Source organism: Xiphophorus maculatus, chromosome 7 (genome assembly GCF_002775205.1).
Source record: "Xiphophorus maculatus strain JP 163 A chromosome 7, X_maculatus-5.0-male, whole genome shotgun sequence".
NCBI classification, from domain to species: Eukaryota; Metazoa; Chordata; class Actinopteri; order Cyprinodontiformes; family Poeciliidae; genus Xiphophorus; species Xiphophorus maculatus.
In genome coordinates this window covers 15,903,112-15,927,733 of record NC_036449.1, presented here as the reverse complement: position 1 = coordinate 15,927,733, position 24,622 = coordinate 15,903,112, and the positions used below count along the sequence as shown (strand labels likewise).

At 40.7% G+C, this 24,622-nt stretch overlaps 1 protein-coding gene across 2 annotated transcripts; it reads left to right on the top strand.

Annotated features, from left to right (window-relative positions):
• Positions 1-292: 292 nt before the first annotated feature.
• Positions 293-24,622, top strand: slc25a12 (solute carrier family 25 member 12). Of its 2 annotated transcripts, none has more exons than XM_005799400.2 (18): positions 293-445; positions 925-978; positions 3,515-3,657; positions 4,971-5,086; positions 5,886-6,025; positions 7,658-7,804; positions 7,884-8,022; positions 8,906-8,999; positions 10,578-10,662; positions 14,019-14,100; positions 15,983-16,141; positions 17,021-17,073; positions 17,263-17,343; positions 20,296-20,436; positions 21,912-22,050; positions 22,299-22,457; positions 22,540-22,630; positions 24,093-24,622. In XM_005799400.2, exons 1-18 carry the CDS (start codon positions 434-436, stop codon positions 24,277-24,279), a joined length of 2,022 nt encoding a protein of 673 aa, XP_005799457.1. In that variant the 5' UTR covers positions 293-433; the 3' UTR covers positions 24,280-24,622. The 2 variants fall into 2 exon arrangements, with proteins under 2 accessions (XP_005799457.1, XP_023192586.1); XM_023336818.1 differs by lacking the exon at positions 293-445 and adding an exon at positions 462-659.

Below are 24,622 nucleotides of genomic sequence, written 5' to 3'. Positions count from 1 at the left end.
ATCACTGTAGCAAAATCTGTTATCTTTACTTTCATTTAACATCTTCAGAAGTATTTTTTTTTTTTTTTTTACAGTGTAACAGGGAAGAATATGCTTGCCCTTGACCTGTTTTATTCCACAGGACTTCAGTCACCTTTACTAAATTCAGCCATGTGACTGTATAGTTTGTTTCTTGTAGGCTATCCTGTGTTTATGGGCTACAGGCAACAGGTGTGTCTTCCCACCAGCGCAGACAGGAACATGCTGCAGCACCTCAGCTGCAGTCATTTCTCCCATCACAACACCGGTCTGGCCGCAGAGAGAGAGAGAGGGGACAATACTTGGATAATTTTAGCTCAGGGTCCCAGACATCCACATTGCTGCTGACATGCCCGCATGCTGAACCCCAGCGCGTGCGCTAGTACGGTCCACTGCAGCTGACGTCACATCCAGCATGGCGGTCAAGGTGACTCCGTCAATATTTCTTTAGCAGAAATGTGTTTAAAAACGATGTAAAAGCGGCCGCGGGCTTTGCGCTTTGGGGTGCGGAGGACGTCTAGTCTGCGCGGACGTGTTGGGGTTAGAGCTTCACCGCAGCGGAGTCCCCTCCTCCCTTTTATTGTATTATTGCTCTGCATCCTGACATATAGGCGCATCTCCCTGGCCTCAAAGAGACAATTGTAATTTCTTTGCTCTGTTGCTTTTGTGCATCTGAGAGATTTGTTTCGAAGCTGTTAAAAAAGACGCTGGAACTAGTTATTTTTTGCTCGAGTCCTGTGATCGATTCTGCTGAAAAAAAAAAAAAAATCAAAGCTGAAAAGTGACAAACTGAAGTCCAGTTTTGTTGATGACAGAGATTTCTGTGTGAATCTTAATTTCCAGACAGCATTGTGTTCTTCTGAGAACTTTTTTTTTTCATGGAGACTTCAAACTTGTGTGTTACAGGTGCAAGCCACAAGAAGAGCTGACCCTAATGACTTGAAGACTATTTTTCTGAAGGTAGGTTACAATTTTTGTGTCTCAACCTCTAACAAAAGCACAGATGAATAGGAAAACACTTTGTATGCATGGTTTGTTACTTTATCTGTCAGTTCTGCTTTTGCAGTGCCTGGTATAACTCCATCAAAGGTCATATAAAAGGTTTTGGTTAGCGTCGGATCAGCTATAATCTAGAATTACTTTGTACATTTTGAAATTTAAGCTTCTTACTGAATTTTGTTTCATCCTCTTTTCAAAGCCTTGACTAAAACTCACATTCCTGTCAAGTGGAAGTTTTTGATATGGATGATGTGGCTCTTTGTCCAGGGTAAAATAGCCTTTGGGGCACCCCAACTAAGTTTTCTTCCACTTTTTTGCATTTTCCCATGTGAGGAGAATTAGTGCCCCTCAGAGTTGTTCACAGAGTAAAAACTTTAAATGGTTGCTGGCTGAAGTTGCTATCTGATTTACAATTTTTGAGTGGGTCATTCAGAAAAGGGTTATTTAACTTCCTATATATAAAGAATTAGGGCTGCACTTAATAATATGGGCTGGCCAAACTTGAACGGCACAGATATTCTCTAAAATAAAGCATTTACTCTATTTGTGAAAACACAAAAACCCACTTCACTGTCTTATTTTTATGGCATTAGTACCACTTTAGATTAGTTGTCGTACAGAAGGAGGAGTTGTCAAGCAGGTACTTCTACTGCCCTTGTCACAAACCTGTAGATTTGTTTACTGTAGATATTGTTTGGAGTAAACAATACACAATACATCTGTCAAACAATATGTTTGACTGGTCCAAATTTAAACTCAGTTATTCTGCATGGCACAAAGATTATTTTAAACACGGTTTGGGATTTACAAAACAAGTCATTTCAAAGCCATCCTTTGACATCAGATTGTTGTTGGTGTGCAGAGCGAAGGGGCTTTCCCAGGGTTGAATTTAGCCAAGAACTTCCATTGTTCTTTGTCACGTCTTTAGCTTTGCTTATCCTCTGAGAGTGTCTTGTTTGGAGTGTAAACTTGCTCCTGAACGAAGTGACTCAGTTCGAAATGCCGGTCTCCTCGTAGCCCTCAACATCCCTTCACTCAGCTGTAACAGTGCTGTTTAATTTCAATGCATATTCAGGTGGAAGGGTTAATTATTCACTCTGACTGCCTGTATAATTTGATTAAGAACTACTTGAGGCCTACTGTGAGGGTGAAAAGATACACAATTGTGACGGAGAAGCATGGCAATAGATTGCTTGAAATTAATATTTTCCATCTGAAACATTAATTCAGCAGAGCGCATTGAATTGTAGCTGTGAAAACACTTGGAGTTGGAGGGGTCTCCTCCCACACCCTTGGTTTCTCTCTTTGAGTTTGGCTCTGGCCCATGAGCATGGCCTTTCTGCTGCCGGTTCATGCTCCCCTTCTGCTTCCAGAGCTATCTTGGTGCCAAACATGAAACCCTATCCAGTCTCTATAAATGACTGTACATCTTGAAGCCCTGACACTAAGATCAGGTTTTACTTCAGTCATGTGGAGTAGCATATTTCCTAAGCTTAAAGGTTGATGCTTTTATTTGTGTTGCATCCATCTAAAGCACATTATGGAAAAGCAGAGATTATATATCAATTAGTATAAATGCTTTACAGTAGAAGGACCTAAATTTTGTTTTTAATATTTAATTATTTTGCTATAATGATAATATGTATAGATAAAATGTTATGTTTTTAAAATTGTATCGTTTTGCTTAAAAAATGTTGCTATATAAATGATTTAAAGGCTGATAATTAGTTTTCAATAACATGTAACAAAATAAACCCACATCTGTCAGATAGCCTTTGGTTATGAAGAGCAGGATTTCACATACTATAAAGTTTTTAAAAAATGTACTAAAAACGCCAGCTTCAATGCTTCATGTGCATTTTGGCTGATGACATCACAAGAGGTGTAAGAGTAGAATAGATCTTAAAGATTATGGTACCACTGTGTAGAATACAGATTACTCCTTTAAAAAATAAATGTGGCTGAAAACATGCAAATAAATCTGAAAAACAAGACAAAGACAATTGAAATCTGATTAGTTGCTTTTCCCCCTTCTGTGATGTCACCAGAGGCGTGTGGGATTTGAAGCTTGTTTTTGGGAGGGTTGCCTTTCATTGTGAACAAACAAATAGAATACAACAACAAACTGGCCATGACATGTTTTATCAATGAAAAATGGGTTTTGCTGTTTTTTACAGAGCAGCCTGGCAAGTAGCTTTAAGAGAGAAAGATGATGTGAAAGAATATGAACAGTTCAGTTCTACGTGTCATTATAGCCCTAAAGCATAGCATTGTATAGATTTTAAATGCGCTGTAGCTGGAGTGAACTGAGATTCCTTTGTTCTTGTAAAACACAAAACCATATTGTGACACAGAAAAGAGATCCCTATAGAGAGGGAAGAGCTCCTCATCTTTCTGTGCACACAATGGAGTTTTTACCTTACAATTTCTCTGTCTAAAACGACATGTCAATCCACGTTTACCGCTGCTTACAGCTCTGTACATGTGTCCTCTGCAGTATGCCAGCGTGGTGGAGGATGGGGAGCATTACATGACCCCCAGAGACTTTGTGCAGAATTACTTGGGTCTGCACACACAGCCTCAGCACAACCCCAAAACTGTGGAGCTGATAGCCGGAGTGGCCGACACCACCAAGGATGGGTGAGTAGAAATCTTGTCTTGGACTGAAATGTCTCAAAACACGCTCCTTATTATTAATGTTAACCGTTTTGTTTTCTACACTTTTCATCCACACACAAGTTTGAGAAATGGTTCAGTTTTCATTTTGTGCTCCAAAACTATTGTTTTCTTTATCAAACTTGCTATCTACAGAGGTCTGTGAAAATTCAAACTAAAGCTGTGAAGCACAGATCAGTGTTTCCTGGTTTCAATCGCTAGTTAAATTCCTGTTTTGATTCAAAAAGAAAATTTTACCCACTTGTCAGTGTTTGTTCTGTCTGCCTGTTTCCTGCATTGCCTGTTCTCCATTACTTGATTATTCCATTGTCTTTCTATTGCTCTGCTTTCAGTTGTCATTTCATCCATCCCACAGCCCAAGTTCCCATCTCCTATTTCTTTGTAGCATCCATTGTGTCATGTCTGACTATGCTTTATTTAGAAGGGTTTTTTTTTTTTATCTCGGCTGTCTTGATCTGTTCCACATATTTTTCTTTTCAATTAAATTTGTCCTTATCTTAGGCAAAGCTCATTTTTGTTTTTTAATTCTGCATTCAGAGGCTTGCCAATAGTTTGAGCAGAAGCTGCCTCCTGCTGTATAAGAAGCTGATTATTATAAATACATATTCTCTGTATATTTTGTCTTCAGTGTTTTCTCAAAGTCGCATTAGGTAGGTCTAAATATTTAAATTAAGTTGGTTTTATATTTCAGATTTAAATGATGGTGACTTTGAGTTTCAAAGTAAACCATTTGCTTTTCACTTGATCTATGTCTTCCTTTGTTTTAGATTTTAATAATGACATTTTCACATATTTACAGGAGCAATGCAACAGCAGAAGATATTGCACTTGTAAAACGACAGTGGCTGTTCAGTTTTCTAAATATTGGTCTTTTATTATTCTGTTTTAATCCCTCAAGTTTTTTTTTTACATAGACAAGATACTGTATGTCTTGTGTGACAACAGAGTGAGGCTGAATATGTCCTAGTGCCAAGTTAATATCAATATAACTTTAATGCATCAAACTGGAAGAAATGACGCCGACAAAATCCAAAATGCACTAATTGGAACTAATCCTGAACCCTGACGTTTTTTGTTTTAACTGTTGTTAAAACTACCTTAACGCTAAGTTTATCTAATGGCTTCATGCCATTAATGCCAATATTATAGTTTCTTTGATTTTATTTGGGGTTTATTTAGTTGATTATTCAAGCTGACACGGCTGTAAAATTTGTAATTTTACTGAAAAAATCTGCTCTTTTCATTGAGAGTACATCTATTCTTTCTCATCCAAACAGACTGATCTCTTTCCAGGAGTTTCTGGCCTTTGAATCGGTTCTGTGCGCCCCTGATGCCCTCTTCATAGTGGCCTTTCAGTTGTTTGACAAGACTGGCACAGGAAACATCTCTTTTGGTACGTACATGGTATAAAACAAGCTGAGAACAGCAAGACACGTTTTAGCTCTTAATTTTGTGTGTTCTCCAAGAGTCAAATAAGCGCTTTGTAGAGCTTCAGAGCAGGACAGGTGAGAGTATCGAACGTTTCTACACAACCACAAAACATCTGTTTTTCAAAAGAATAAAAAAAACATTAAAAATTTGCTTCCCATCTCTAAATGTTTTTGTCTGCCCTACCTTGTCTTTTCTTCCTTTCTTTCCTTCCTTATTTTCTTTGGTGTTCTTTCTTCCATCCTTGCATCCTTCTTTTTATCCTTACTTCTTTTCTTCTATCCTACCTTCTGGCTTTCCCTTTTGCCTCATTTCTTTTCATCTTCCCTGTCATTCTTGTCTAGCAGTCAGGGTTGCACGATACTGCACAAGAAGTGTGTCATCAAAGGTCACAAGACTCCTTCTTGCCTCTTCTGTTTGACCTTTTATAAGGACATAGTTTGCATGTTACAGCTGAAGTTAACATGGCTGACTTGACCGGCTTGTGAAAGACCCATGCAGCCTAAAAGTGCTCTGTCTTTTGAATCAGTCGAGTTGTGAGAAGGTTGCTACTCACCAACTCGACTCAGTGACTACTTCCACTGCCAGATCAGAGGTGTAAGAGCACTACATCGACTTCGACAACCAAAGGCCTTCTAGGGAAGACTCTCGCATTTATTTAAAGTATTTATGTGATAAAGACAATTGAATGGTGTGATAATACAACTGCATGCTGGATGTTTGTCCTTGTGGTTTTTTTTAACCATTTCTTAACACTTTTCCAGAGAATGTCAGAGACATCTTCAGCCAGACTACAGTCCATCACCACATCCCCTTCAACTGGGACTGTGAGTTCATCCGGCTGCACTTCGGCCATGAGAGAAACAAGAATCTCAGCTACACAGAGTTCACTCAGTTTCTGCAGGTAAACATTTCATGTCAAGAGTTTTACCAACCATGTATATATCAGGTCTCCTAGGATTTATCTGCAGTGTCACTGCAGAGACTAATGTCTGGGTTTCTCACCCACAAGATGGCCACAAAATATAAGCCTTCATAATTTTTAACATCTGATATTTTGAGAACTTTTGCTAAAACATATCTTTGAGTTAGAGCTACACAACTTGTTAATTCACAATCAGTATCACATTATCAGGAATTACAATTTAGCAATGACAAAGGATTGCTTCGATGTGATATTTTTTTCTGATTTTGTAGTTCAAGTCTTCTCTCTGCATATTGAAAGTATGCAGTTGAAACCAGATGTTGAGTAAAAAAACCAATACACATTTTTTTTTTCTCACTGTTTGAAATTGAAAATAATCAAACGTCTCTTGTTTTAGTTTAATTAGAATGACCAACACGATTTTTGTTTGCTGAATCCCACAATGATGAGCTCTAGAACATGTCAAATATTGATTTAACTCCCACTTGCACAAGATATGGAGGTCACTGCTTGACACTGTGAAAATGTAGTAATGTGATGAAAATGGAGACAGAAAATAATGCTTTAGAATAAAAGCAACATAGATGACTATAGCCTTGCACATGACCTCGTCTCCTTGGGTTTACATGCATTGAGTAATGTGCCTATAAAGAATTCGAAGCTTGTTCTTTTGTGGGACTTGACCTGAATCTGAGTGATGGTTTTGTGGTGGGCAAACGGCATCGGTGTATGTGCGGAGGAACCTGGTCCGGGCTTGAGGGCTGTGGTCTCAGGAAGAAGCTGGGTGGGCTTCTTCTCTACTTCACTGCGGGATCCCTCACAGCTCTCTATGGTTTATTATAACTGACTCTAGTTTCCCACAACTGCACAAATGATCCTCTTGTGTACAGGATTTCATACACTGATGTCATTATTGTTGTCTGCTGTCATGGCCAGGAATAGTCAGTTAGCAATAGAATAAAAATTACAAGTGTGTCTATTTAGCTGTTGTTCAGAGCTGCAGCGCTGCCACAATGTGTATTTGACTAAAAAAGCAGTACTGGTGAGTATTAGCTTTGTCAGCTGATGAAAATTCATCATGTGCTTTCAACAAAAGACAGTAGAAAAGCATTGGCCAATCCAACAATTAGGCCAGTGTTTCAATGACGGTGCTCCACTCTCCTCTGGTTCTAGGTGATGAGCTCCGACAGCAGGGTTCAGGTTCCCCCATATCCTCTCCTGATTGCATGGTTGTCGTATTAAATCATGTCTCTGCAAACACACACCTGCCAGCCACTGTGCAGACGTTCGGCTCTCAGACCAGGCTTCTCAGGACCTGGACTTCATGAGTCTCTGGAGAGAGACAATAGCCTGTGTGACACTTTAGCATCTGACGGCTTCTATATCTGTGGAGATGAAAGAAAGAAAATAAAGTATCTATCCATCCACGCTCACTAAACAAGAATCTGCCGTCAATTCGTAGCAAAAATTTTGTGCTTTAAAATTTATCAAAACAGATTTCATAGTTCTGAAAATTTGACCCCAGAAACTACTTGCGTTGGAGTTTATTGCACTAGATATTAGCAATGATTCAATTCATCTTTTGCCATTTGCATCTGCCTATTTTTGCAGGAGCTGCAGCTGGAGCACGCTCGCCAGGCATTCGCACAGAAAGACAAGAAGAAAAGTGGCACCATCACTGCCTTGGACTTCAGTGACATCATGTCCACCATCAGGCACCACATGCTGACTCCTTTCGTAGAAGAAAACTTGGTTTCAGTGAGTCGTAAGACACACGAGTGACACTATTTAAAATAAAAAATCCTGCTATTCTGACTTGAGCTGACTGTTTGTTCAGGCTGCAGGAGGCAGCACCTCCCACATGGTGAGCTTCTCCTACTTCACTGCCTTCAACGCCCTCCTCAACAGCATGGAGCTGATCCGCAAGATTTACAGCACCCTCGCCGGCTCGCACAAAGAAACTCTCGTCACTAAAGGTACTTCTAATCACCTCCTGAAATTCAGCAATCTCCTGAATTTGACGTGTGCTATGACATCTGGCTGTTCGATCCTATGTTTAACTTTCTCGACAGAGTGGTGTGAGTGAACACACAGGGAACATTAACTGTAGCACTAAATTACACAGGTAAATGAACGTTTTTAATGTGGTAATCCGATGACCCCTCCTCTACATGAGTAGCTGATCCTGTCAGTCACATCTGCTCCCAAATGTGTTGTCCATTGAGATCCAAACATCAGACTTCTCTCTCTCTCCATGGTTTTTCCTCCATTTAGAGAAGACGTGGGGCTAATAGTATTTGCAAATAGTAGCAACATATTCAGGCTCAGACAAACACTTCTCATTTTTCCTGTCGTGCAAGGCATGTCCACACAGTCCACTACGTCAAGTCAGCTTGCAGGTTACATCTGCAGAACTGACGGAAAGGTCTTTTTCAGGGGAAGCGAATAACTAACTCTTCCTTTCCGCAACAACTACCATTAGGTTTCCTTTTAGAAAGACCACCCGATGACCACTTTGTTACCTAGCAGGCAGCAGCAAAGAACTAAATTTGAAGCTCAAATAATAGAGCAATGCTTAGAGAGTGGATGTTCATGCGGCGAATACTTCCAGAGAAGGAACGTAAGCACATAAAAAGTAGTTTAAAGGTTTATACTTTCCATTACATGCCTTTTCAGCAGCAAACATATAAACTAAGATAACCTAAACACGCAAAGATCAGTATTTGCAAATACTATTGTAATTAAAGCCTATTTACTATAGAAAATACCTTTTTTTATTTCCACCTCTTGGTCTCTAGCTTGGCTTTTTGAGGCATGTTTGTATGACTTCCTTTTTCCTTCCATTTCTTTGAACCGTAGAAGAGTTTGTTCATGCTGCGAATAAGTTTGGTCAAATCACTCCTATGGAGATAGACATCCTGTTCCAGCTCGTCGGCCTCCACTCTCACTCTGGGTAAGATGCTGCATTACCAGCATGCAACAGTGTGGAATCAAAGCAAACCAAAGTCTTCTGTTTATTAATTTGTGTCTACAAAAGTAGAATAACCCAAGGAGTAGATTTTGCTTCTATCAGACTGTCCAGGGTAGGTGCAGTTACAGTCCAGTAGCTGACTGCTATCAGTGTATCATTTACCAATTTGAATATTTGTAAGCCAAGCAACCAAGGAAAACCTGTCCATATTTAGAAAATAATTCTGCTCACCTTATACTAAAATTAATATCTTATGTTTTATTTGTAACTGGTGGACTGTAAAAGGATTAAAATGAAACAAGCTCTCTTAAGACCTCCCTGTTGCAAAACCCAATGATGCTATTGGTTACAGACCTATTTTCTCAACGCATTTTGGGACATAATCTGACCTCAGACTATCAGGTTCTTCTTAAATAAAAAATCCAGAGTTATTTAAAAACAATTACTGACACATTTTTCTGTAAAAAGATGCATATTGCTCTAAATCCAAATGACCTCTATGTATGCTCACTATACAAGACTCCACTGCTGAAGAAAGCTGGAACACATTTAAAGTTTCTTACTGAACTTTTAGGCTAGCCATAGAGGATATAGTCGAATGAAGACAAAAAGAAATGGCCCAGCACACCACACCGACAGTTCAGTTTGAAGCATCATGGTGATGGACTTTCTGTAAAGTCCTATGAGATGCCAGGAACCGACCATTGCTGTGCACTGCTAGCCAGCTGGCAGAAAGGGGACTAGTAAATCTTTTTCCATAATTACAAGGAAAGTAATTAAACTGTTTGGAAATACTGTATTTTATTCTGAAACTAAAGTTTACATGCTACATGCCAAACTACTGTAAAGAATCCCTCTGCAGTCTAGTTAGCCATCTAGTGTTTTTACTTGACCTTGTCTATAAAGAGCAGAACAGCATAAAGTTATTTTCCACATAATAATCCCTTAAACTAACACTATATTAAGCAGGTCTTTTATTAAATTTTTTGTGTTACTTTGTTAAAAGGAAGAGCAGGAATTATCGATGCTTTTTGTGTTTCAAATAAAAACGATTAAACTGTTACATATATTTGTGTCTAGGTTTTTTTTTGTATAAATATGGTGACACTTAAAACTTCAGATTTTCTTTTTCTGGAGCAACTTCAAATTTACTTTTTTTTAAATTCTTGCTTAAATAGAATAAATATGTTACAGGTCTTGTTTATTGGCTGTAAAGATGAAGTTGAGGCCCATTTAGCTTAGTAACAGTGGCTCCACTGGCTTATTTTTACAAGACAAACATAAAACATGGACGCAGACTTTATGATGCGTCAGGCCAGCGGGGAACATTTCTTTCTCAGATATTCTGCAGCAAAACACTTTCATTTACCTGCTGCACCTCGGGCGTTTATCCAGCTTTGTTTGTGTGTTGTCTATGCGAGTTTGAATTAAAGATGCAATAACTTCAAGTTATTTGGTAGTAAAAAAACGACTGGAAAATCTTACATCACTGGCTGCTGCAGCTCAGTGGAGAAGCAGTTTTTTTTTTCCTGGCCTAACTCCCACTTTCGCTTCATTAAGGCGGCTGAACAACGCAGACATCGAGCGAGTTGCCCCGCTGGAGGAAGGAGCCATGCCGTACCACCTAGCTGAGACTCAGAGACAGGTATCCTGAGTGACTTCTCTAATACTCCTCGCATCCTCCTCCAACTGGCTTTCATCAAAGCCTTTTCCTCTTCTCTATCTCTGCTTCCCTCTCAGAAAAGGGAGTGAAGAAAGGCAGCATGTTCAGGCTCTGAATTAGCAGAGAGCCCATGTTTTTCTTCCCTTGTGAAGTGCATTTCTTAAACTCCCAGATAAAAGTACACCAATTATAGTCACAGAAGAGGAATGGATTGTTGCGTTGCTTCTCTGTATGAAAGGCTCTTCCTATTTTATTCAGTGCGGCTGCACATACGCATCAGCTGCAATCACACATCTGAGGCGCTAATAAGAGGCTTTTATCACCGTGGGGCTTGAGAAGTTTTAGAAGCCTTTAGCGAAGTCTGCTAATGGCAGGAGGGGAGTGGGAGGCAAGGTGGATGTGGGAGAACAAAATAGTTCCTGCCTCCACCGGATAACACGGCTCTGTGTCAGAGCTTTCAGACCACTCGTGCTCCCGAGACTCGTGCTCAGAGGTCTGGAATTTGACTCCTTCTGGGGAGGCGGGCGCGGGGTAGCTGTGATTCTCAAGCCTGCTCTTCAGTGGAAGTAGACTAATTGTTTAAAGCCTTTGATCAAGACCTCAATCTTGTTAGCATGCGGCCTTCAGTGGAAGCATCTGGGAAGAGGAAAAGAGTGATCTGCTTTGCTCCCTTAATGTCTAGTATGGGGGAAGTTACTCACACACCCCCAGACAGCGCACTCTGGTAGTTTAAAAAACATGTACACCTCTTGACGTTTTTCACATGATTTCAAATTACAACCACAAACTAGTGTATTTTACTAAAAATAAATGTGACTTGTGTATCCTCCTGTCAACCTTCATTGTGAAGAGAAGCATACCCACAGTATAATGCTGCTACCACCATATTCCACAGTGGGGAAGGTATCTTCAGGGTGATATTCAGGATTTATGATATTCAGGGTGATGTTCAATACAGGGTGTATTGCATGTAGGCCAAAAAGTTCAGTTTCATTCACATTTTTACTCTCTCCCTTACATAACAAGAAACTCCTGCAAACTGACATTTTATGACTTTCTTCTTTCTACTCTTTGCCAAACGCCAAATTTGTAGAGCAAATAACGAATAGATGTCCAGTTCGTCCTGAGCTGTGGATCTCTGCAGCTGCTCCAGAGTTACTGTGTTCCTATCTTGGAACATAGAACATGATTATTTTTTTATTTTTTTTTATACTGGTAAATCTTGTTGAGACACAAGGTCTTATTTTCGAGAGCGACCCGTTTTAAACGTACACGCATACAAACTAAAACACACTAGAGTTATTTCAGTTCATAAAATCGGTTAACTGAAAAAGAATAACAAAGGAAAATGAAAGATTGTAGAGTTAAAGCAAGAAGTACATGGACAACAATTCATGCATTATCCTTAAAATACATTTAAAACCCTTCAGTTCAGTGAAGCTGAACAGCTTGTTGCAGTTTGTACCAAGTAGAAGGAGCCTTGTAAGAAAATGCAGTTTTTCCAAGTTCTGTACGTAAAGAAGGAATGCCGAATGTAATAAAAGCCTGTGCGGAGGCCGTAGTTGCTCTTTCCAAATTAAAATATACCAATCGGGTTGTCTACATGTGGAGCATAAGAACCAGTTAACCAAAGAGTATAAACTGCAATGGTGGGTAAGAGTTTCACCTCCTCAGAAGCTTGAGCTCCGTGATAACTAAACATCCAACATCTGTAAAGAGCTAACAGGAGCATTCATGTAAATGACTTCATGTAAATGTTCTTGTTTAAATGAAAATCATGATTTATTTTTATAGAAAATAATCCAGATTTAAATCTGAGATGTATTATAATAAATATGTGTCCTTTAAAAGAAATATTTTTGATCAATCAACTAGCTTAAATATATACAACAAAGATGCAAATTCAACATCTTAGTGGATATTTAGTAATACCACAGTCTTTGCATTTTTGGATGATGCGTTGTGTAGATCTCTGTAGAACATTATATCGATTTATATCTTCATCCAGCTTCAGCTTCTTCAAATGATCCCTGCCAAACCTATGAAGCATTCACAGAATAGCTGGATTTATACTCGGAATAAATTACACACCAGAGATCTTTATGTAGTAATGTGGTTACTCCTGAAAACGACTTTGTTTCACTGGGTTTTATTTGGGGGTATTAAAGTAAAGGTGGCTGAATACAAATGCACAGCATACCTTCTTATTTATATTTGAAAGTCTTAAAGCGTAGTTTATGTCCAGGGCGGCATGATCAGGTGGGCGCCATTCTTACTAAAAAAGGTTTGGCGTATCTTTAAACTAAACCCCAAACTAATTTTCCATGACTTCTTCATAGTAGCATGCCCAGTCACTAAGTATTGTCGCCCCCTAGTGTTTTCCAAAGTCCAAGCAATGTAAAGCTGTTATAAAGCTGGCTAAAGTTGGTGGCTGATACAGTATGAATCTTACAAGCCCTTGCTGAATTAAATGGCTATTTCATTTTTTAAAATCATTTATTATCTCTACTACAATGCTTAAAATATGTAAACTGTTCAAACCTTTCTTAGAACTCAATTTGAGATTCATGAAAGCTTTTTTTTCTGTTTTTAACACACACAAAAGGCATTTTCAATGCTTTTTCACCATCAGTGCCATCTCAGATTGAGACAAATATGAAAAGCACAAAATATAATCAGGCAATCTGTCAAATTTTTTTTGCTTCAGTTCTTAATGTCTGGGAAGAGACAGAGTAAATAGGTGGTGTTTTTTGCTAGAATGATAAGTCGGTGGGTGTGTTTCGGCTTCACTATTCTGTCCCACATTATGTCGCTCTATCACACCAAACTCAAAACAAAATGCATTACAGTTTGTGAAAGTGACAAAATGTGGAAAGGCTGAAGGAATATGAAAGTTTTTGCAAGGAACTGCGTTTATGTAGATTATTATCTGAACACGGAAACGGGTTGTTGGGCTAATGTGTTCCCCTGCACTCCAGCGGAAACAAAGAACATCAAACACCAGTGCAGAGATGATGGAGATAGGAGAGAAATCGTACTTTTAAAATAAAAACCAAATGTTTGGATCACAACCTCCAAGATGAAACACATGTGGAAAACTCCGCTACAGGTCCACACAGTCATCCAGAGCTAATCTGTCTCTGACATTTAATACCGACTGCCTGTGAATCAGACTGTACATGAAATGTCCACATTCCATCTCCATAACATTTTTCTTTCCACAATGTATCCGTTTCACTGTGGCTTGATAGCCCGCCGATTCATGATTAGCGCTGTGATCCAGCCTCCATCTTTCTCCAGATCCATTTGACCGCTGGTGTCTCTTTCCTCCCATACAGCACGCTCACGAAACGTCTCGGCCCGTCTGGCTCCAGGCTGCAGAGTCCGCCTACAGGTTTACCCTGGGCTCAATCGCTGGAGGTGAGTGACATGAGTGACAGCAGAGGCCCCCGGCCCGCCCGAGGGGTAACCTTAGCCGCCCCGACTGGCGCAACTGAGGCCCCGGGGCCGGCCATTGTGTTTCAGGGGAGAGGGGCTGTGATGTGAGGCTCCGGCATTGTGCTGCCGTGCCACCGGTGGCTCCAGGCTGTCTTTGGAGACGGAGCTTTGGAATGACACAAATCTTCCGGAACCGCAGTCCCTGGAATCTCCCTCTCTAATTACACTGGAGGGAGCAGAAACAAGGAACCACTGACATAACCGGCCCACAGACAGGAGCTCACTCCGACTCTGTGAGTGTGTGAGTCTACGTCGTAGACACTCAGCAGTGGCCGATTAAGACGGGGGCCCGAGCGAGATGTCTGTCACGAGATGTAACGGTGAAACTGCAATTTCTTTGATGCAATGAGTTTTTTCTCACCCTTTAGGTTCTTTGAATGATTAAGAACAATCAGTACACCAACAACCGATGTCAGACAAGATGCAGCATGTGCAGCTGAGAGCAGGGATTTAGTGCAGCTTACCTCAGCATCACTCTAGGTTACAGAAACCAGTCATTTTGGGTTCTTAAAGATGCATTCGAGCTGCTAATATTGTTCAAGCTGTGAGGATAAGAAGACAACTTAATAAATAGATAACAAAAATGCATTGTTGGATATATTTTAACAGGTTGCATCTCTGCAACTCTGTGTGGATGACACTTTAACATGACATGTTATTAATAAAATGCCTTAAAAAGACAACAAAGGTTGACCAAAGTGCTGAAGAGCAACATAAAAACAAACAAATAAATACATAATGGACAATTATTGTATGTGATAAATCTGAATTATTGACGGTAGAAGCCGACAGCATGGCTGGGATTGTTACTTTTACTCATTTTCTCCACTGTTTATTTTTATGGCTAGTGTTTGCATTTGTGGGGTTTTTATAATAGCCAATCTAAACAAATAAATGAGTTCTTATGGACTTTTTATTGTCACTTTTATTGTAACAATAAATGCAACATATATTGTGACAACATTTGAAGTCTATGTTGCCCCTCACCAATGGAAACAACCAAGGCATTCAGAAGCTCTGTCGTCTCTCGACTTGAATCCTGTTTTTTTGAGAATTCAATTTTTACACCCTAGAAAAAGATTCATGTCAGGATTCTGCTTGGGCCACTTCAAGATATTAATATTCTTTCCAGTCAGAAATAAACCTATTATTCAAATTAAAAGATAACTTTAAACCTAAGTCTAGTCTTGGTATGGATAATTTCGTGGGGTTCTCTGAAAGAAACTAAAAAAGTAAGATTTGCAAAGTGAGTGTTTGGAGTGGCCATCACAAAACCCTGATCTCAGTCCTATAGACAATTTATGGACTCATCTGAAAAGGTTTGTGTTAGTGAGGCGGCCTACAAACCTGACCCAGTTCCACCAGTTCTGTCAGGAGGAATGGATCAGAACTCCAGTAAACTATTAAGGGGGGGTTGTGGAAAGAAACCCAAAATGTTTGACACAAATCATATTGTTCAAAGGCAATGCTACCAAATATGGAGGAATGTATACAAACCTCTGATTGCTAATAAATTGATAAACGAATCTTTGACGTTCTTTCTTTCATTTCTGACATTTAGCAATTAGAAAAAAGCGGTCAATCTAAATGACCCGAAAAGGAGAAGTTTTGTTTGATTTTTAACTCGTCTTGACAAGTTTCACTCTTTCAAAAGTGCAGATTTTCTACTTTTCTTCATTAAATTAGCCAAAAAATGCAGTTCAAAAATAAAATAGAAATCTCCTTAAATACTGCAGTTCTCTTTTAACCTATGCAATTCTCTACTGTTTTTGGTATCAGCACTGACCACTTGTTTGCTCTGCAGCCACCGGCGCCACTGCCGTGTACCCCATCGACCTGGTGAAGACTCGGATGCAGAACCAGCGCTCCACAGGTTCCTTCGTAGGAGAGCTGATGTACAAGAACAGCTTCGACTGTGCGAAGAAAGTGCTGCGTTATGAGGGCTTCTTTGGATTTTACAGAGGTTATTACATTTCCATATATATATATATATATATATATATTTTTTAAACAACATGTGCATGTTGATTGTGCAACGTGGCCCACATGATGGGAAAGTATCAGGGAGCTAATGTCAGGAGCATGGTTTTCTAATTGATCCCAGAATCCTTTGCCCTCTGTGTTCAGCAGCAGCCAGGGACTTTCATTATCTCTGTACCTGGGAGAGTTCCCTGAGCGAAAATGACCAGCGGTATTCATGTACCGTCTGATCTGCCTCTGTCGGAGTGCTGATAATAGTGCTGAAGGCTTCTGATATACAAGCCCTTCAGCCCCGGGGCTCTGCTGCTCGCGAGGGAAGTCAAGACTGCCATCTACAGCTGCCTCCTTCGCTGCAGCGTCTTATTTCTCCCTCTTGTTCATGATAAGAGGCCGATCGACTCAGAGACAGACACGCTCGGCTGTTTTCTGGCCGCATACCAGCAGCGGTCACTCAGCAGCTCCTTCAGAAGTTTATCTGGTTTGATGAAGGACGGGCGCTGAAACAGTATGGCGGCTATCGCCACTGTAGCACCCAGACCTCCAGGCCCCCCTCTTAATCTTGTCCATGGCCACACAGCTCTCTCTGTTCCCCACCAATAGCTGGATCAACGGATCCTATATTCAGGAGCAGTCATTTCTGGACTTTTGTCCGGTTTCAATGGGACCTTTTGTGTCTCGATGCATCACATGTATCAGCGACTATCTGTAAATATTTACAGGTTTGTTTTAGGCTCCCAAGAACCCTGCTGGTCGCATTGTTCTGGTTGTCAGCGGATGTATTCATACAGCCAAGATAAAAATGAGCACTCATCTCAAGGCAAACTTTGAGCCTCAGATGCTATCTATGAATAATATTTTGCAGGTCTCCTCCCGCAGCTCATCGGCGTCGCCCCGGAGAAAGCCATCAAACTCACGGTAAGTCATTCCACCACGTAGCTGCAGAAAAGAAAAGTTGATACGAATGAGTCTCTGAATGAAAGAATCTGAGCAATCTAAGATGTGGCTGCGGCTCATGTAAAATTTACTGTCTTGCTTTAAAGATCGACTCTCATTTGGCTCATTTTTTTTCCTGAATATTTTTCCCTTTTTGTTTTGTTTTTCCAGGTGAATGATTTCGTCAGAGACAAGTTCACCACACAAGATAATACCATCCCTCTTCTGGCAGAGATTCTTGCTGGTGGATCTGTAAGTGTTAAATTATGTCCTTAAGTGAACCAAAAACTAAGAGCGGAGTTTATTTCATTTATGTAGCATCAATTCCTTTTACAGTTGCTCCTAAAGGTCTGCACGTCCCTGTTAAAATGACGGGCTTTTTTAATATAAACAGTGAAATCAAGATGAACCACTAAAAACCTTCTTCACCTTTAATGTGACATTTATCCTGCACAGTTCAACTAAAAAACAAACAGAAAGCTGAACTAACCCTTGTTCCATAAGAGTGCACACCTTAACACACACTTAAATTACATGAACCCTCAATTCAGCTCCGAGTATAATGCAGTGCAGTCAGCTAGTTAATAGAGATCTATCTAAGGAAGCCTAGCAGATTTGATTGACTTTGTAGCAAGTCAAATCTTGTTCATCCTGAACAAGCTTGTGGCGACCGTGGAAAGGAACAAATCCATTTTAACAATAAAAAAGCTCCAGCAGAACCAGGCTTGGTACGAGCGATAAAAGACAGGGAACCAGAGAACCGGGAATACTTTCCGTGTCGGTTGTGTCCAAACATTTTTGTGCCAAAAATGGTTAAAAATACCCAAAGACCACAGAAACAGTTTGGAAACAGTTTTCAGTTTTAGTAGAAGTATGTTTGTGCTCCTGTTTACCAGGACCCACTTATTGACATTTTGCCTTTAAAAACATCCACAATTAAGCCACAATTTAGCTCAGATGTTGTGACTTAACCTATCAAAAGCTTACAAATCCATGACATTATAATTTCATCGTTCCTAATTGGTTTTAGGCATACACATAAAAAATACTCCTCTTTAAATGAAGAGTATTAAAAAAATATTTAAAAAAAAAATAGAAAAGACGATTTTCTCGTGTCATAAGTGAAAGAATCTGCCTGTGGAACTAAAACTTTTTAATCAATATTCAAGAATTATTGACTTAAATCAAGCTCCTATGACTTGCTGAAAAGTTACTTTTAATTTAGTTTTGTCTTATTTCAAGTGTACTAAGATATTTGAACCAGAAATTAGACAAAAATATATACTTTATGTATGAGTAAACTTGTGAATTTGAAGGCAATGAGCTGAAAACTTTTTGCTTATCAATATAGAATAAATATCAGGTTCAAAATGTATAAATACCCTAACTAGTATTTTGTTAATTACCATCAAGTTTAGTCGCTTTCATGCATTTTCTGGAGACATCATCAAGACTCAGGTTGAATATTTAATCAGATATTATTGGCAATATTGATCAAGTGTATTTAAACTGGCTGGTTTCTCTGCTGATGAGGCAGATTTAACCACAGCCTCTTCATGTTCAAAGGCCCTCAGGACCATTCCAGAAGGATGATATCTGCCCAATTTATTAATTCACAAAAACATTTCGATGTTTTGGGAAAAGGTTATCCTGCAGCAACAACCCACATTTGTTTAAGCATTTAAAATATTTTAGGTGGGTCTCCTTATTCATACCAAACTGTCCCACATCATGATATTGCCACCAGCATGTTTGACAATTTGTTTAGTGTTAAGTTTGAAAGCCTCACTTTGACTCCTTAAAATGTGCAAAAGATCATATAAATGACAATGATACGTACTGAAAAAAAAATAATCTGGCTATTTGTTGGTTGATGTTTGTGTAAAATTTAAAGTGAAGAAGCAAATATTTCCCCATCATCGGGAGCTTTGTTCATTTTGGATGTGCAACTGTGAGAAAATAGACGCAGACTTAAACTAAATAAAATGTTATTTATTTAGAGTTTTTGTTTTCCTCCGTTTACAATTATCAGCCTGTTTTGTCCTCTGACTCCTTTGAATCTTAGACCACAAATCCTACACAAACATGTTCTGTAACGTGTTCTGAGAGCAGCGTTGGATTAAAGATGTAATTCCTTCACTCAGAGTAGATATGAGAGAGGCTGAAAGAATGAAGGCCTGCAGGTTGGGCTCGGAGGAGCGGGGTCTTTGAGGTTGCGACCCCTGTCAGAGTGTAATTGGAGGAAGAGGCCCTGGAGGGTTCTGGATGAAGCAGGGTCTAGCTCCGCGTGATTGAGTTTGACAATGGGGTCCAAATCAGCGGCGCAGGTCCCAGTGCAGGTCTTCACGGAGGACAACCAGGGTGTCCCATCTCTCAATTGTTGCAAACCAGAAGTTTGAGTTTGTTTAATCGGCTCTGAGGAGTTCCTGTTAATTGTCCCACATACACACGCAAGCACACCCCCCTACACGCCCACACACACTCATGAAAGTTTAAATTCAGTTTAATCTGATAACTCGCTGAATTATCACTGCAGAAGATGAAAGACAGGAGATGAGTGCATCAATCTTCAGAGCAGCGGATATTCCTCCCCTCCGCTTTGAAAACGAGCTTTTTTTAGCTCGGATGTTTACAGATAAGACCCCTGCCCTGAATGTCAGTGGCAGCCATCCTGGGGCCTGATTAGATTTGGGGAGGGTGATAAATGTGCCAGAGTCAGAAGGTGCCATGCCTCCAGGGCACCGCTTTCCTGGACTGTCCTGGTGATTCAGCGCTCTCCCCTGGGAATAGGGGTTGAATTGGGGAAGTGTGCGGGGCGAGGCCGGGCCGGGCCGCTCACCCTGCCACAGGAGGCGCCTGGAGGGGAGGCGGCGGGGGCAGAGGGCCGCTGCCAGGGTCACAGCCTCCCAACCATGAGCCAGTGGCTTCTCCTGCTCCGCTCTGACCCCGGTTGTTCCTCCATCAATGCCGGCTTTTTCCTCCTCCTGTCAAGGCCGTTCGGAAAACAGGGTGAAAATAAAGCAACTTTTGTGCTTAAGTTTACTGAGATGATTTAAAAATTCCCATAAGGGGGGAAAATGCTTACACACCATCTCCGTTCTCACCCAGAGTTCACCTCACAGGGGTCAGAGGGACAAAACCCACTCAGGAAAACAGCTTACCATTTACACGCAGATATATTTGTATGTGTGCTGCACTTTGTAGGCTGGAGCATCACAGGTGATTTTCACCAACCCACTGGAGATCGTGAAGATCCGCCTGCAGGTGGCTGGAGAGATCACCACGGGCCCCAGGGTCAGCGCTCTGAATGTCGTCAGGGACCTCGGCTTCCTCGGCCTCTACAAGGTGGGTCAGATCCTCAGGATCCACAGCACAGCTGGGCAGAGGAACACTTGACCTGCAATATGCGCTTTCTATTAACTTTACTGCCTAAAATAGGGTTTCTACACATGTTCTTGAATGTTTCACCCAGTTTTTGGGCCATATCTGGTATCCTATTCAAACAAATTCTCATGAATTTTTTTGAAGTTGTTGAACATTATCATTTATTAACATTATTATCTTTCCACCTGAACTATAAAAGAATAATGACCAGCCAACACACCAGGAAACAAGGGGAAACATGAGTGTGTCCATTTTTTTATGTGTCACTCATATTATTATTATTATTATTTATTGGAAAATATAAAATGGGGAACATTCTGAAAACATTAACAAGCTAAAATAATAAAAATACTAAACTTGTCAAGACTTTACGCATAGCAGAAGCAGCTTGCCATCTAAACTTGAATGGATTTTATAAATCATATCAACACCAAGGGGTTATTCTAAGAGTGAGTCAACATTTTGATATTGACTGATTCTCTTTTTAGATGTGGCTCTCAGCTGCTCTTCCAGAGTCACTCTTGATGTTCTTCTTACCCAGCGTGTCAGTGAAAGTGGGCGGCCATGTCTCTTCCTGAAATGTCTAAATATTTTTTCAATATGTATATAAAAAAACATTAAAAACCATCTATTATTTTCTTTCTATTTCACAATTGTGCCCCACTTTGTGTAGGTCTATAACACAACAAAACAAAATTCATTATGACAATGATGTGATTGCCTCAGTCAGTTCTGCTCATGCTCTATAGAAAAAGCACATTTATTTGATAACAGCTAGAAAAGTTGGATGCTTGATTTACTAAAATAAATTCAAACCTCATTTGAAGATACATTAAGAATATGATGATTGAAAATGCATTACTTCTCAATGTTCATCAAATGAAAGAAACAAAAACTCCCTAAACAGTCAAATTACTTTCATCTTTAAGTTTTTGCGGATGAAACACTTCAGCATTTGAAGAAGCAGCTGTACGTCGACAACATTTCAATGGGAAACAGAAACCTGAACATCAGACATTGTGTTGTTGAGTGTTTTCAATCTTAAAAAATAGTGTTAAACACGCAGACGGTTGCTGCAGCCAACAAGCAACAGCAAATTGGTGAGGGACTGCGCTTCACTCCTGCTCCCCTCCAGATCCGTGTGGCTTTACTTACTGCTTGTGACTTTTTTTTTCAAGTTGGCTTCCTCTTGGTAAGAGAGCACACTGCGGTCTGTGATGGATCTGTCTCCGGAGGCCCGGTGCTTCAGCTCTCCCTGGAGCCCTTCAGCTCCATCATCAATACTAAAGCCCCTCTGCAGGCTGAATAAATCAGCTCCCCCAGCCTTTTAATCCCTGCAGACGAACCAGCTTTACCTCTCTTCTCATTCATCAGTCTCTGAGCTGATGTATTTGTTTATAAAATGTTCTCTTTTTTTTTATTATTATTCTTGATAGGGAGCCAAAGCTTGCTTCCTTCGTGACATCCCTTTCTCCGCCATCTACTTCCCGGTTTATGCACACACCAAGGAAAAGTTGGCGGACGAAGATGGAAGGGTGGGCCCGCTGCAGCTGCTTACTGCTGGGGCTATAGCAGGTAACAAACATCTGGGAGGACGGCGCCGTGTTGTTTCATAAATGAACGCGTCACATTATCTGCTCGGAAAACCCCCCAAAAAGAAAGCATGTTGGTTTCCTTCCTGTTGTTTCCCCCCATCAATAGACCGACTATGTTGTGATAGTTTTCTTCCCATCACACCGTGAAGGTATAGCCATTTTGGTCTCTGTGTGACTCCACCTGTGCATACCCAAACTGCTTCATTATGTCTTTGTGTGGCAAACAAGGCGTACCGGCGGCGTCGCTGGTGACCCCTGCCGATGTCATCAAAACCAGGCTGCAGGTGGCAGCTCGAGCGGGCCAGACGACGTACGACGGAGTCATCGACTGCTTCAGGAAGATTCTCAGAGAGGAGGGGTTCAGTGCATTTTGGAAGGGCGCAGGAGGTAAGGCATGCCTGCATCCATCGTTCTTTATCGACTACAGATGAGAGAAGCTGACCTCAGGTGCACTTCTGCCTTCCATTAGCTCGTGTCTTCAGATCGTCACCGCAGTTTGGTGTGACCCTGGTGACCTACGAGCTGCTGCAGAGATTCTTCTACGTTGACTTTGGGGGACAGTAAGTATTTTGGGTGTAGAAAATGAGAAACCTGCTCAGTTTCATGCACATCTCAACAATGTCTTGGGGGGGGGGGGGGGGGGGGGGGGATATTCATGAAATTTTCCATCAGCTTCAGAATTGACCTAATTGTGGTGGAGGTCAGTGTTTAATCCAGCTTTTCTTTGGAGGCCTCTGATGTTTGTTAGAGAGCATTAGTGAACAAGCCAGACCAGTCAGGGAGGAACATGTGAAGTTTAAAGGGGCGTATTATGTATTTTCCAGGCACATGTGTCATTTTGTGGCACAATCAAGTATCTATGACACCTTCAGTTGTTATAAAAATGCCGTACATATTTGCCTTGAAATTGGTCCTCTGTCTCTTTAAGAAGCTCTTGCTGTTTCAGACTCTGCGCCTTCAGGAAGTCATCACAGCAACATCCCTCTATCAAGTGTTTAATATCTTTTTTTTTTCACCAACGTGTCACTGAGAGGTAGAGGGAATGATTAGCAGAGGTGCAATTCCACCAGATGTTTGCTAATTGTTGCTGGCTAGTCTGAAGGAGCTGAGCCGGGGAGTCTTGGAGAGAGGTGCTCTGTGATGTGGAAAACTGCAGCTCTAAAGAGGAACTGTATGGAAAAGGCAGTGCTTGGTGAGAACAGACATTCAGGCACCTCCAAACGGTTGCCATGGGAGATTAAAGGATTTCTGAAACATACATTTCATCTGAAAACGGAAACGGATGCAATTGCAATTCCAGAGAATTGCAATTGTATTTCTCTGAAAATGCAATTGGGTGTCTGGCGATCTGAACCAGAAATCCAGGGTAACTCCGGAGGAGCTGCAGATATCTATAGGCCGGGTGGGAGGATCTGTCAACAGGACAACTATTAGTGGAGGACTCAACAAACCTGGCAAGAAAAAAAGCCATCAGAGGTCCGATTTACTGTTCGCTACGAGTCATATTCATATGACACGCTGCAACATTTTAGCCTTCATTCAAAATGTGTCCAACACTGAATACCCTGAACACATCATCCACGCTGTTTAAATCGGTGGTGGAAGTAACATGCTGTGGGAATGCTTATCAAGTCAACATTGCTAAATACAAATGTGCGCCACACTTTTCAGTTTCAGTCACACTTATACAACACTGTCTGCTGTTCACTCATGAAAAATCTCATTAAGGTTAATGTGGATATAACATGAAATGAGAAGAAGCTTGATGGGATTGAGAGAATATACAGCTGGAACCAGCAGTCTGTTCATGAACTGAACTTCTTCCCCGATTACAACAGTTTAAAACACGTTTGATGAAGTCTGGTTTGGACATGCAGTGTTTTAATGAATATTATCATTATATCATCAACTTTTCCGTGTTCATGAGAGAGAATAATCTCCCTTGGGAGAGATCAGTTTCGCTGGATCTGAACCACGCCTCAATGATAGTCGTTCATTCACTACCTGTCTCTCTTTCTCCAGTCGTCCCGCTGGCTCAGAGCCCATTCCCAAACCCGCGGTGAAGGATTTCCCCTCTGTGACCGCCGACCATGTGGGCGGTTACCGTCTGGCTGCTGCAACCTTTGCCGGCGTGGAGAGGAAGTTTGGTTTGCACCTGCCAAAGTTCAAGTCCTCTGGAGAGTCCAAATCTGAACCTCAGTCCTCTTAAACGAAGCCATGGCGGGGAGGCCCGCACGCTTGCCTGTTTTCAAGTTAATCCGAGAGGTCGCCTTTCTTCAAACGCTGCATGGGTGTGGCTTTTATTTTCTTTGCATCGCTTGCACAACTTTACTGTACATATTGTACTTCTCAACAGAGGGACATTATGGCTCAGCGAAGAATTACTGCTCCCTTTATTCCTTGGTGTGTGACAGCTTTGGTGTGCATGGGTTATATTTAACAAAGATGTACAGATATTTTCAAAATATTCATTTTGAAATTATGACCAGGGACGCGGGAAATAATTTAAGTGTATTTATTGTATTTTATTGAAATAAATCATTCAAAGTGTT

What these genes read in the sequence shown, in the direction of transcription:
- slc25a12 (XM_005799400.2), top strand. An exon ending in AGAAAGCCATCAAACTCACG is followed by an intron (nt 17,074 to 17,262) that starts GTAAGTCATTCC and finishes TTGTTTTTCCAG; the next exon opens with GTGAATGATTTCGTCAGAGA. An exon ending in GCTTCCTCGGCCTCTACAAG is followed by an intron (nt 20,437 to 21,911) that starts GTGGGTCAGATC and finishes TATTCTTGATAG; the next exon opens with GGAGCCAAAGCTTGCTTCCT.